This window comes from Sinocyclocheilus anshuiensis, unplaced genomic scaffold (genome assembly GCF_001515605.1).
Source record: "Sinocyclocheilus anshuiensis isolate Anshui unplaced genomic scaffold, SAMN03320099.WGS_v1.1 scaffold997, whole genome shotgun sequence".
Taxonomy (NCBI): domain Eukaryota; kingdom Metazoa; phylum Chordata; class Actinopteri; order Cypriniformes; family Cyprinidae; genus Sinocyclocheilus; species Sinocyclocheilus anshuiensis.
The window spans coordinates 1-12,912 of record NW_015555715.1 but is presented as its reverse complement, the minus strand read 5'-3'; the positions used below and the strand labels follow the sequence as shown (position 1 = coordinate 12,912).

Sequence of the window (12,912 nt, the reverse complement as noted above, 5' to 3'; positions counted from 1 at the left end):
TATATACAGGGGTTAAAGCAAAAAAAAAAATCCTGGGGGGGATTTTGCATTATTCAAACTGATTTTTTTTCATGAATACATGATTGAACTGAAGAATGAAAGCTATATCATACACTTGGAAAATTACAAACTATATCACCGCTTATCGACACTAGGGGTGTGACAATACACTTGGCTCACGAGATTGTTTCACTTTACAGCGTGATTAAACGACGTTTAAATCCATTTAATTTTAATATTTGGCCACATGCAAACTCAGAAATTTTTATTTTGAAATCGCGATGTACAATAAATGGCATATTTAGAAATAGGTTGATGTATTCTCCTGTATTGGCAAAGGTTTAAATTATTTACGTTACAAATCTAGTGAGATAAAGCACACTGTTTTCCCAGATGAACGTTAAGCAATTAAAATTCACAGCAAATGCAGAGGAAGAGTCACACATACAGTCTTTACTGGTAAATTACCGGTAAGTTACCATTAAGAGATAGAGATCATGTGTGAACAGGACCTTTTCAAAAAATCCCGGTAAATCTGTTCTGGCAACCATATCGTTCTTATGGAGATGACATGATTACTCTGAGTCTGAGCTGTTTACAAAGCTCTGCTGCATTTTAATTAGTTTTTCTATGTAAATGGGCCTATGCGCTATATGGACATCTTTGACCATTGCGCCTCGCAGTTTTTTGTCGCGCTCCATTCATCAGGGCTGCGATGCGCGTCTCGTGTTTATAAGAGCAAACTATTCTGATTGGCTGGTAATGTTAGTTTGGTTGAGAGTGAAAAGGCTGTGCTCCTCTCACACCATTGGTAGGCGAACTCATGGACTCCAAAGTGATATCAACAAGTTTTTTTTTAATGTAGGATTATTTTTTTCCGCAGCCAAACGCTGCTCCGGCACGGTGCCGGAGAACTTTAAGCCCTGTATATATACTGTATATATATATATAGATAGATAGATTAAGATTAAGTATTAACCCGACCTTTTTCCAAACACGACGGCCTCAGTCTCTATCATCCTATCAGCATCCTATATACTACATTACCCAGAAAGCATTGCAATAAGGGCCGGACACCGGCGCTACAGAGTCACTTCATGCAAGCTGCTGACTGTAGCCCTAATTTTAATCATTTCATTTTTGCCGAGGCTAGCAAACAAACTAGTCAATGTGCTAGTTTTAGGATTGTTTAAATCTCTATAATAAAATTAAATATAGACGTCACGGCGCGTCAAATAAATAAATAACGTATTGTTGGTTAGTTCTTTAAAGTTTTAAAGGGGCTTAGCTTATATTAGCATAGCATCAGCTAACAGCTGCGTGTATGTGTGCGCAGTTAGCCTGTGGCCGAACTACCTTGTCAAGAACCATCCCGCACTACAACTGACAGTCCGATCCGATTCGTTACTTTCGTGTGAAGAGTGGATAAGCTCTCTGCCAAGTCAAATGTAAGAGTTATTTTTATATTTGCTGCTTTTTCGAAGTGGTGGCTGAGATTGCTGCTAGTCCATCAGAATTTGTGGTTTAGTTTTGCATTCTGTCAGGACTGATAACTTGATTTTAAAATGCGCACGAGATCAGCGGCTTTGCTATTAAATTAAACTGTTTACAACACCATTTATAAGCTAGAAACGGTAAACTGTCTGAATTGAGTTTGGTGTGCTAACCTGGTGGTCTGATGAAATCAGGTTGCCACCTTTAATTAATGTCTGACATCTGTAGGATTAGATCTGTTACATGGTCAACATAAAAACGCTTTGTTGTGCAACTTAAAATATCTATACCCTCAGCAAAGCAAACTAATCCTGTTGTGCTGGAATCTCAGTAGTTTGCAAAGTATACGTGGTCTAGTTGCACAAGGCAAGATGGCAGGCTGATAATCAACCCTCATGACTCACTTTACTCAACCAACCCAACTACACAAGTCAGAAAAGTTAGAAATCCTTTAATTAAACAGTGTCTGGTTTAGTGTTGAGGCATTTCTTTCCATCAGGCCTGTACACAGCCTTCCAAAGTTGTTCAAATCTGTTGAATGTCTTAATACCATTTTGTGGAGTCATATTATGTGGGTTGTTTTTGCATCTGACACATATGATCTTTTATTCCAGGTTGATGTTTTACTGAACGGTGGACAATGGAACAGGACAGCAACTCCGAGGTATAGAATTAAGAACTTGTATGTTTTGTCTTTTGTCTTATTTGGCAGGGTGAGAAATGTACTAAATATATTTAGAAACTAATTTATTTGCATGACGATAGTGGTTTATCTGTAATTATTAGGGAGGGTTTGATTCAAGCCATGAACACATGCCGCTAAATGGAAATCTGTGGTTTGTAAAAGGAAAACTCATGACAGTGATCAAGTTTCCTGTGCTTTTTATTCACTTTCATTATGGTTTAATGTACGTGTAGTCTCTTTAGTGCCTTCTTGTGGGTACTGAAAGTATTGGATAATCATCTTTTGTTTGTTTAGGTGGGCATTTCCCACATGAGGAAATATGCTCAGCATTCTTTTTTTACTGAAGCTTCACAACTGCTTATGAAATCACTCGCTTGACCTGGAAAATGAAATGGCAGTTCCTCAAAGTGAATGCCAAGCTTGTTCGTACCTGTTTTGTGTACAGTACGTTTTCAGAATGTTCATGCAATGAAATATGTAGATTATAATGCATAATTTTTGTTTGTAGGATGACTCAGTTGGCCCAGCAGAAGATGATGCACAACCTCCATTTCCTCTCGGACTCTGTGAGTAATCTCTGATTTAAAGTAAAAAATAAAAAATCAACGTGAATCCAAGTTTTCTTTCATATGATTTTGTAAGAAATGGTGCTGTGTAGACCTCAATATTAATCTTATCAACAGAGATGTTATACTGTATTATTAAAAAAAAACTCCTTGTCCAGTGTAGGGTTATTAGAGTTTTTGAATGTATGTATGTTTATTTATTTATTTATAATTTAAATTTATATTTACAGTTATTGTTAGTTTTCACTTTATCATTCTTAGATTTAGATTTTTCAGTTTTCTAATTTCATTTTATTTTGTTTTTAGTTGTTGTATTTTAGTGCTGACAACTTTGTGCTGACTGGTATAATTAAAATTATTTTATAATATTAAATTTCTTAGCACAGTCTAGTATTATTCCTTTCCAGTGGCATTTTAATTTTTAATGCAGGAGGGTTGTAAAGATTTCAAATGTTATAATATGCCATGTATCGAAAACCAAAATTAATTTGTGGCCATTTTTTATTTTAGTTAGTTTTGAAGTCTTATTTTAGTTTCTATTTTCCCAGTTAAATTTGTTATTTTTTATTTTACTGATATAGCACATTTAGTTGTTAAACTAACTAGTTTAGTTTTAGAAAATGTAGCTAATTTTAAAGTGGTCATATGATGCGATTTCAAGTTTTCCTTTCTCTTTGGAGTGTTACAAGCTGTTAGTGAATAGATAAGATCCCTAAAGCTGCAAAGACTAAAGTCTCAAACCCAAAGAGATATTCTTTGGGTTTCGTCCACGCCCTCCTAAAACGCCTCATTTAAACACGCCCCCACATGTCTACGTCACTGTGTGGGAAGATTTGCATAACGCCGCCCAAATGTTCACGCAAAGAAAGAAGGTGTAACTTTGATTCTCGCTGTAGTATTGTTGTTGCCGCTGCCGCCATGTCGTGGAGACACTGTGTTTCGTTGTGAAAGCGAAACTACTTTGTTTGGCCTTCCAAAAGAGGACACAACTAGAATTCAGTGGTTAAGTTGTATTTACAACGCTGTTCCAGAACAGTTCAAACCAAATATTCGTTTGTGTGCAACGCATTTTATGGAGGACTGTTTCCTGACCCTGGGAGAGTAGCCTACAATGCCGGCTGTTCTGACTCACAGACTGTAAGTATGTTTTCATATTTAAAGGATTTGCCACTGATGATTCAAATGCGAGTGTTGAGCAGTGTAGAGTAGCGCTTGTTGTTTGTCGTTTCTCCGATCATAAATGCAGACATGGTTTTATGTATATGCGGACAGTGTTAATTTCGTTGACAAATAATTTGTCATAATTTTCGTCAACAACTTTTTTTTCACAGACGATAACGAGACGATAACGAACTAAAACTCTTTTTGAAAAAATTGAAATGTTTTTATCTCGATGCGGCGCGGACGCGCCTGGAAAAAATGAGCGCGTCGCTTCCATTATGAGCACGCCTGCCGCGCGTCTTTATTTGAAATAACGAACTTGAGCGCGCCAAAAACGCGATATGTGAATGGGAGTAAGAGAAGAGCAGACATATAGATAAATCTGATGACGCAAGAGAGATCTCAATTTGGTCCGGTTTTCTGAGCGCAGACACTGAAGCATACACACAGAAAGCTCGTCTCACAGCGTGCGAGTACTCTTTCGCGTCGCATGAACGAAGAATTACACACAAAATGATGTCGAATTGTCCGTTTTGACGAGTATTCACGTAAACACAGTTGATTACATCTTAAGTCAACGTAAAGAGTAGGGTACAGTATGTGGAAAATAATGTTTTTTTAACCTTAAACCGCATAAACACATTTCATTACACCAAATGCACAAAGTAATGTTCCTTTTTAGCAGCATCATATGACCCCTTTAACTATTTCAACCAAATGTCACACCACCACAAAAGTTCAAACCATCTACTTTCTAAAGCTCATCCTTCCTATGTTTGTGCTCCAGTACTGCTTGAAAAGTAGATCACATGACCGATCTTTCCATTGTTGTCTGGTTTACATGCAAGGTTTTCTTTTGATTTTGATTTCATATGGAAAGAAGAATATTTACATAGTTTTGTCTACAACTCATTTTCCATTTCCGTTTCTGATTTTCAGTGCTGAAACTAGTTCTCTAACATTTTCTGGTAGCTATGCCTCTACTGTGTCCTTAAAGTATAGCCTATATAATAATAAGTGTTCTTGCTCCACCTCTTATGTTCTTGAGATAAATAATATTTGTTGTGATCTTGGTATGAAAATGTTTTTGTCTATTTAGCGGACTCTGAGGCAGTGGAAGTATTGTGGCAAGTGCGTACCCAGCGGCGGCAGACGGAGCCTGATCTGCCGGACACTGTGACGCGTCTCACCACACCTGAGGGCAGTATTGTGTACCTGGTTGGCACTGCCCACTTCAGCGACAGCAGCAAGAAGGATGTTTCCACTGTAAGAACTGGCTTTCTCTTTTTATGGACTAACAACCAATGTTTGAATGTAAAACTACTTATAAGTTGAGTGGGCGATATGGCAAAAATATAATATCACAAATTTTTTTCAGGAAAATCACGATTCACAATTTTATCATGATTCTTTGTCATGTTGGTTATACAATTTTGCAAGTTGTCTGAGCAGTACAACCAAACTAATTTCCCTATTTTAAAAACAAAGCCTTACAAGGTAACAAAATATAAAATAATGACAGATATTTAGGCCAAAGTGGGTGAAGATAAAAAATCTTTGTTATTTTATCTTTGTTATTAAAAAAAAAAAGAACAAAGATGCACATTACAAATGCACATAATATACAAATAAAACAAACAGTGAGTGCTTTATTTTTCAGGTGTTTTTAGCAGTAGCATTCATGAAATTGAATGAACAAATGTAAAAATAAAACACTATATACACTTCACTGTATGAATTATACATTGATTCTTATTAAAGCAACTGTATTAAAGTTCTTCAGTCAAGAGCAGTGAGTGATTTTTCTCTTTGTGTTTTGGTGTTTTATTAACATTAAAGGGATAGTTCACCAAAAAAAAGAAAATAATTCTGTCATTTATTCACTCAAGTTGTTTTAAACCTGAATAAGTTTCTTTCTTCTGTTGAACATAAAAGTTAATTTGAAGATGTGGGTAACCAAACAGCTGCTGGTCCCCAGTGACTTCCATAGTATTTTTTTCCTACTATCAAAGTCATTGGGGACCAGCAACTGTTTGGTTACCCACATTCTTCAAAATATCTTCATTTGTGTTCAGCACAAGAAAGAAATTAATAAAGGTTTGGGGCAACATGAGAGTGAGTAAATAACAACAGAACTTTTGGGTGAACTATCCCTTTAATTACAAGCGGCAGCATGTTTTTTACTATTAGGCTGCGGTGGCTTTAAGACCTGCACCCATCTGTTCAGGCATGCATCAGTTTATCTCTCAACTGTGTACTTTCACTTTAGACATAACCAACTGTTTATATGTAAACCTTGTGTGCTTTTGACAGTATTAGTGCAATCAGACACCAAAGATAACTTAGTCCAGTAATCAGGCATTGCTTGACAGGCTTTTTAGTGTATGCGCGCTTCAGGTGTCAGAACAGCCGGCGAATTAATGGTTTAACCGCAAGGCTTTAAAACACATACAAATAATGTAGTTTTGTGATTGCGAATAAGTGCAGTATTCCGTGAGTGTAACTCTACCACTGAGTTAACAGTTAATGTGAATGTATGTTGCATTGTACAGTATATTGAGACTGAGGCGCCAGAACTGCAACTAATAGAATGTGCGCTGTAGCGCGATACTTCGATATTTCTTCAGAAGCAGATCATGGAGACATTTTAATCATCCACGATCAAAAATCATGATATCGCACGCTTCTAAGTTCTACTGATTTATTAAATGCTGTTTTGATTTGATGCTTTTTGTTTTTAGACGATCCGAGCGGTCCAGCCAGATGTGGTGGTGGTGGAGCTATGCCAGTACAGAGTATCCATGCTTAAGATGGATGAGAAAACGCTGCTAAAAGAGGCTAAAGACATTAACTTGGAGAAGGTCCAGCAAGCCATTAAACAGGTCAGCCACAAAACCCAAGACTGTGCTGACATAGTTATTAAATTGTCAAACACATTCCTCTGCATTCATTTATCGACATGTAACTAGTCTAACCTCATTTCTACTCACTGTTTTGTTGTTTTTTCCCCCGCATTTTTCATGTCAGAATGGAGTGATGTCTGGCCTCATGCAGATCTTGCTGCTCAAAGTCTCGGCTCACATTACAGAACAGCTGGGCATGGCCCCTGGAGGAGAGTTTAGAGAAGCCTTTAAGGAGGTCAGTGTGAATGCACATGCTCTCGCTCACTTACGCAGTCCTCATGGTCCTGACATGCACTGTAACTCATGCACTCGTTTCTGACTCCTAGCAGATGTCACCAATTATCAGAGAACAATAAATGCACATAGTCACGAAACCTGAAACATGAAACCTGTGGACACCGCAGTGCATGTCACAACAAAGACTGATCTGCATAAACAAAATATGCATTTCCTTCTGTTCTACCCAATGCAGGCAGGAAAAGTGCCCTTCTGTAAATTTCATCTTGGGGATCGGCCCATTCCAGTAACCTTTAAGCGTGCAATAGCTGCTCTCAGCCTGTGGCAGAAGGCTCGTCTGGCCTGGGGCCTGTGCTTCCTCTCTGACCCCATCAGGTACAAGTCTACACCTCTTAGTCTTTATATGCACATTGATCACTCCTTGACATTAAGAAGTCTCTTAGAATCTAGAACTTCATATGGTGTCTTAAAAACGATACAAGGAAAAACACCAAGACACGACAGCCAAAGATGCAGGTCTGCATGCGTACATAAAAAAAAAGTTTTGCAAAATGGATTGCTGTGGGCTGGAAGCAATAAGCTTATCTTCAATTATAAGAAATAAACCAAATAATAAGTTGACATAATATATATATAAAAGTTCTAAAGGCTCTGATTTCTTGTGCCACAGGTAAATCTTGAATTTATTTGAGGGCTTTTTTCAGCACAAATTGATATACAATTATTTGTGATTTAATTTAGACGCATTTATTGTTAATTCAATATTAAAGAAATATAAAAAGTAATTGAACTGATTGACAACCTTCATATTTTTATTGTTAGTATTTTTTTAATCTGCATTAAGGCAGTGCAGCAAATTGGTGTATAAATACATAAATTAAATGATATATTATATACAGTTCTTTAGATAAAGCCTTACTCTAATGATAATGTTTTTCTTTTTTTTTGCATTACATTAATGAGAATGGGGGGGGGGGGGACGTTTCATGCTTAAATTAAGCACGAAATTCCAACAAGCTTAATGAAGCCTTGACTTAGGACCGTTATTTTAATGACAATTAATTACTGATGTTAAAATAATGGTCCTAAATTTTGGCTTCATTTTGTTTAAGCAAAACTTTTTCTTATTGTGGGTGAAATATAGCCTGGCATGTTTGGTTGAAATTTACATGAATCTGATTTTGATATGTGTTTTTGTTCTTATCAGCAAGGAGGATGTAGAGAAGTGCAAACAAAAGGATCTTCTGGAGCAGACCATGTCAGAGATGATCGGCGAGTTTCCAGCCCTCCACCGCACTATTGTGGCAGAACGAGACATCTACCTCACACACACACTTAGACAAGCAGCAAGCTGTGTGGAGGCGCCTCCTAATGCTGAGAGTGAGTACTGCATGCCGTGCTAATTATGCTAATTTGATTTAGAAAAATATCTTGAATTTAAAAATACATATTCTGATATACTTAGTGTTGTTATTGTTAAAAGGATAGTTCACCCAAAAATTAAAATTCTGTCATTTACTCACCCTCGTGTCTTTCCAAACCTGTATGACTGTTTTTCTTGCATTCTTCTCTATTTTTTTTCGAAGAATGTTGGTAACCAAACCGTTTCGGTTCCTATTGACTTCCATTGTATTTTTGTCCATGTTTGGTTACCACCATATCATCTTTTAAGTTCCACAGAAGAAAGTAAGTCATACATGTTTGGAAAGATATAAGGATGAGTAAATTATACAAAAGCTTATTACTAAAATTAAAATGCAAACTAAAATAATAAAATAAAGGCTAATTCAAAATAATAAATATATAGGATAATAGTATATAAATAATGCTAAAATAAAACTGCCAGTGCTTCATTCAAGCAAGAAACATATTTGGAGTCATGTTACTTGTTGTTACATGAAACCTCTCATTCATATGCTCTTTTTTTCTCCCCCCTCAGAAGTGCCTGCTGTGGTGGTTGGAGTGGTCGGGATGGGTCATGTTCCTGGAATTGAGAGGAACTGGGATAAAGAGCTAAATATTCATGAGATCATGAGGTACGTACTGACACAGTTGCATGTACTTTGGTATCTAATAGTACAGTAAAGTATCATGACAAAGATCTTTTTCTTTTTCTCTTAGCGTGGCTCCACCATCTCGCTTTGCCTGGGTAGTACGCAACGTGTTGAAGGGAGCAATGTGGGGGCTTCTGGGTTATGCCTGCTTCCGTGCCAGCAAGGGCGTGGGGAGGGCGTTACTCTCCTTTCCGACAGTCCAATCGTTGCTTGAAAATATACAAAAACCTTCCGTTTGACCCTTCTTTTATTGGCGCAGACTTTTCAGCAGTGAGATCAGGATGTCACACTGAACACCAATAGCCTTAACTACAGGATGGTGGTTGGGTAAAGGGGAAGATTAGAGGCAAACATCCTCTCCATCCCATATGAAATAAACAATGGGGTGGAAGCTTTTGACTAGCTCTCTACCTCCTCAAATCTCTGTCCATCTGCTCTGTGTACTTGTGGACGCAGAGCTGTACTGCCAAAGAAATCGGACCGTGCTTTCTTTCCCCTTTTCCACATTCTTAAAGTATGACCTACGAGGAAATTAGCTGCAGCAGGATTTCCCACGTTATCATTCAACTTGAACTGAAGTTTTTTGGGTTTTTTTTTTGCTGTGATTTATTCTGTTGGTTGACTCCTGCAAGTGGTTGTTGCATTTTGTTTCCCAGCAGGTGGTACTGTTTCAGCAGTCCAGTACTGTTAATCTGCGACCTACCGTAATCTGTAGTTCATTAAGAATGATTGGTAAAGCCATTTTATTTTATTAATGGAACAGTATCCCGGAATTATTTTTTAAAACCTGAATTGCGCAATAGGACCATTTGTGAAGAAAAGCATAACTCTAGATTTTATTGAAAGTATGACTTGATAAATGCATGTAATGCACATTGGGAAAATGATTATGACCAAAGTATTTGTGGTTTCATTGATTGAATTTGTATGTTTCTGACAAAAAGGCTTAAAATGAGTGAAACTGAAACAACCCCGCACGGTGTTTAAGAGCTTCAAGTCACATCCAGTAATCTTCAGTCTATGTGGGGAAGCATGGTTGCTTGGTTTTTCAAGTTACCTGATAAGCCCAACATAAATTTTGCCCAGGCTACCTATTAAGTGCCTCCTACTACATGACCCGGAAAGGGCTAAAAGGAACAGAGACGGGTCAGGGTGTTTTGCTCTCACTCCATATGGTCATAATAAATGGTACTATTAAATCTGGAGTCCACTGTTTTACTCACACAGTTTCATAATTTTGTTCTTGCTAATGGAATGTAATGGTTTCTAGAAATTAGAGAATTATGTAATTAGACAAGCTGCATTGTGTTTATGCAATATTTTGTTGTAAGATGAGAGATCCAATCAATTTTTAAGAAACAAACTGCTGTTCCCCCGAATTTAAGTATTTTCATTACGGTCTTTTGCTACTGTTCATAGAAGTGGAGTTGCCTAAAGGTTAATTTCACTAAATTGGAAACAACTTAATGTTAATGCTTACAGTATGATATTACTCTAACATGTAGAATGAAATATTACTTTTTTTTTATATACGTTCATCATGACATTCTTCATAATAATTCACCACTAACTCAAAAGTCATGAGTCACACGAAAACATCAAAATGACTTGAAATTATAAGTGTAGAATAACCAAATGCAAGAAACCAAGAGTAAGTGTAGAGAACCATTAAAAAAAGTAAAGCTGACAAGAAAATGCTTATAACAGAAAAGACATCACTAGCATGGGCCATCAGGGCACAATTTGGGAATCATGCTTTATATGGATGGATGTAGGAAAGGTGTTTCTGCTGTTTGTGTGCTTACATTTACATTTATTAATTTGTCTGCCAAATGAATAAATGTAAATGTAAAGTCTTATACAACTGGAATTGCTGGTTCACATGTTGACTTTGTTTTTCCATGTAGCTTTATACAACTGTGTCTTATAGGGTGACTGAAAATCTATTTTAAATGTGGCGTCTAGGTCACAGGCACATTTGAAGCACATGACACTTGAGTGTGGTGGGGAATGCTAATGCCATCTGTTGTTCTTTTAAATGTTTAGATGCTGAATGGAAATTGCTCTATAGTTTTGAACTATAGTGGGCTCAAATTAAGATGTGACTAAAGCTTTGCATGCATGCCATGTGCATTTACAGGTATGCTGGAGAAGGAAATGACTATATGGATGTATCTGCATGATTTCTTGTGTAGATGGTTTGTTGGGATTATTTAATTGAAGTTTTTACAACATTGTAATGATTTTAAATATATATTAGCATTCTGAGATATTTGTCAGTGCCCTGGTAATGAGTATTTCTATTTGCATAACACACCGGTCCCTGCGTTTAAATGTTATCGTAAATATGGTGCAAGGTGGTTGCAAACTAATTAAACTGGTTGACTAACTGATTAATTTAATACAATGTATTTTTAAAAAATCGACTGATCCACTGACCCAGTAGTCTAGTTCTCCTGCTGTAACATTAAGTTTTTACAACATTGTAATGATTTTAAATATATATTAGCATTCTGAGATATTTGTCAGTGCCCTGGTAATGAGTATTTCTATTTGCATAACACACTGGTCCCTGCGTTTAAATGTTACCGTAAATATGGTGCAAGGTGGTTGCAAACTAATTAAACTGGTTGACTAACTGATTCATTTAATACAATGTATTTTTAAAAAATTGACTGATCCACTGACCCAGTAGTCTAGTTCTCCTGCTGTAACATTTGTTTTGAATGTCGCTGTCTTCCTGAAAACTAAAACTGTCTTCCTGTTAACTTCATGCAGTTTTACTTTTTGATCATCTAGATCTGCTGCACTTTTTGGGTGAGAAATGCCATGGTCAAAGGTATTTGATACATCTCTTTGTACATCCTTCAGCTTTACTGCTCCAATTTCATTTTTTTTCTAACCATTGTTAACTGTGGAAAGGGGACGACTGATCCACTGACCCAGTAGTCTAGTTCTCCTGCTGTAACATTTGTTTTGAATGTCGCTGTCTTCCTGAAAACTAAAACTGTCTTCCTGTTAACTTCATGCAGTTTTACTTTTTGATCATCTAGATCTGCTGCACTTTTTGGGTGAGAAATGCCATGGTCAAAGGTATTTGATACATCTCTTTGTACATCCTTCAGCTTTACTGCTCCAATTTCATTTTTTTTCTAACCATTGTTAACTGTGGAAAGGGGAATAAATGGTCCCACTTCTTTTGTTAGTGCTATCTTTTTTTTTTTTCATTTTAATGAAGCCAAATAGTTAATGCTCAAATATATCTCATATATCTTACATTCTTAAATAAATTTTCCAACATGTTATATTTGTCTTTCGTATCTTCAGCTCTTGAGCTTGTACAGTAAGTGCTTTATAGAGTGTACATGTATATACACACACACACACATACAGTACTAGGTAGATTACTTACAAATTATACTCTGTTACTGACTACAGATTACATGATGAAAATTGTAGTTAGTAAGGGAATCTAGGTTACTCATTTTAGGTACGGTATTCTGACTACTTTTTAGATTACATTTCATCTAACTTGTTTTAAACTTACCACTAAATGTACCATATTGATTATAAAAAAGTAAAGAGAAAGAAAATATAGTCCATTGTTTGAAATCAACTTCTTAAAATCCATTAAACATTACACAAGGTTTACCCAGTTTAGGCTTAATGTAAGAATTGTAGTGGGTTTGTGAGTTGATAAAAAACTAATAATTAAATCATGAAAATGTCAAATAAAAATAATTTTAACTGTTGAACACTAAAAATATAAATATTTGTTTTGCCTGCATGTCAGTGTGTCAGAGAACAGTAAA

The 12,912-nt window shown here is 36.4% G+C and overlaps 1 protein-coding gene across 1 annotated transcript; it reads left to right on the top strand.

Annotated features, from left to right (window-relative positions):
* Positions 1-1,078: 1,078 nt before the first annotated feature.
* Positions 1,079-9,843, top strand: LOC107672294 (traB domain-containing protein). Its single transcript, XM_016465430.1, has 10 exons — positions 1,079-1,448; positions 2,109-2,158; positions 2,688-2,745; positions 5,006-5,172; positions 6,648-6,788; positions 6,934-7,044; positions 7,282-7,421; positions 8,254-8,426; positions 8,986-9,082; positions 9,168-9,843. Exons 2-10 carry the CDS (start codon positions 2,135-2,137, stop codon positions 9,337-9,339), a joined length of 1,083 nt encoding a protein of 360 aa, XP_016320916.1. The 5' UTR covers positions 1,079-1,448; positions 2,109-2,134; the 3' UTR covers positions 9,340-9,843.
* The last annotated feature ends 3,069 nt before the right edge of the window (positions 9,844-12,912 follow it).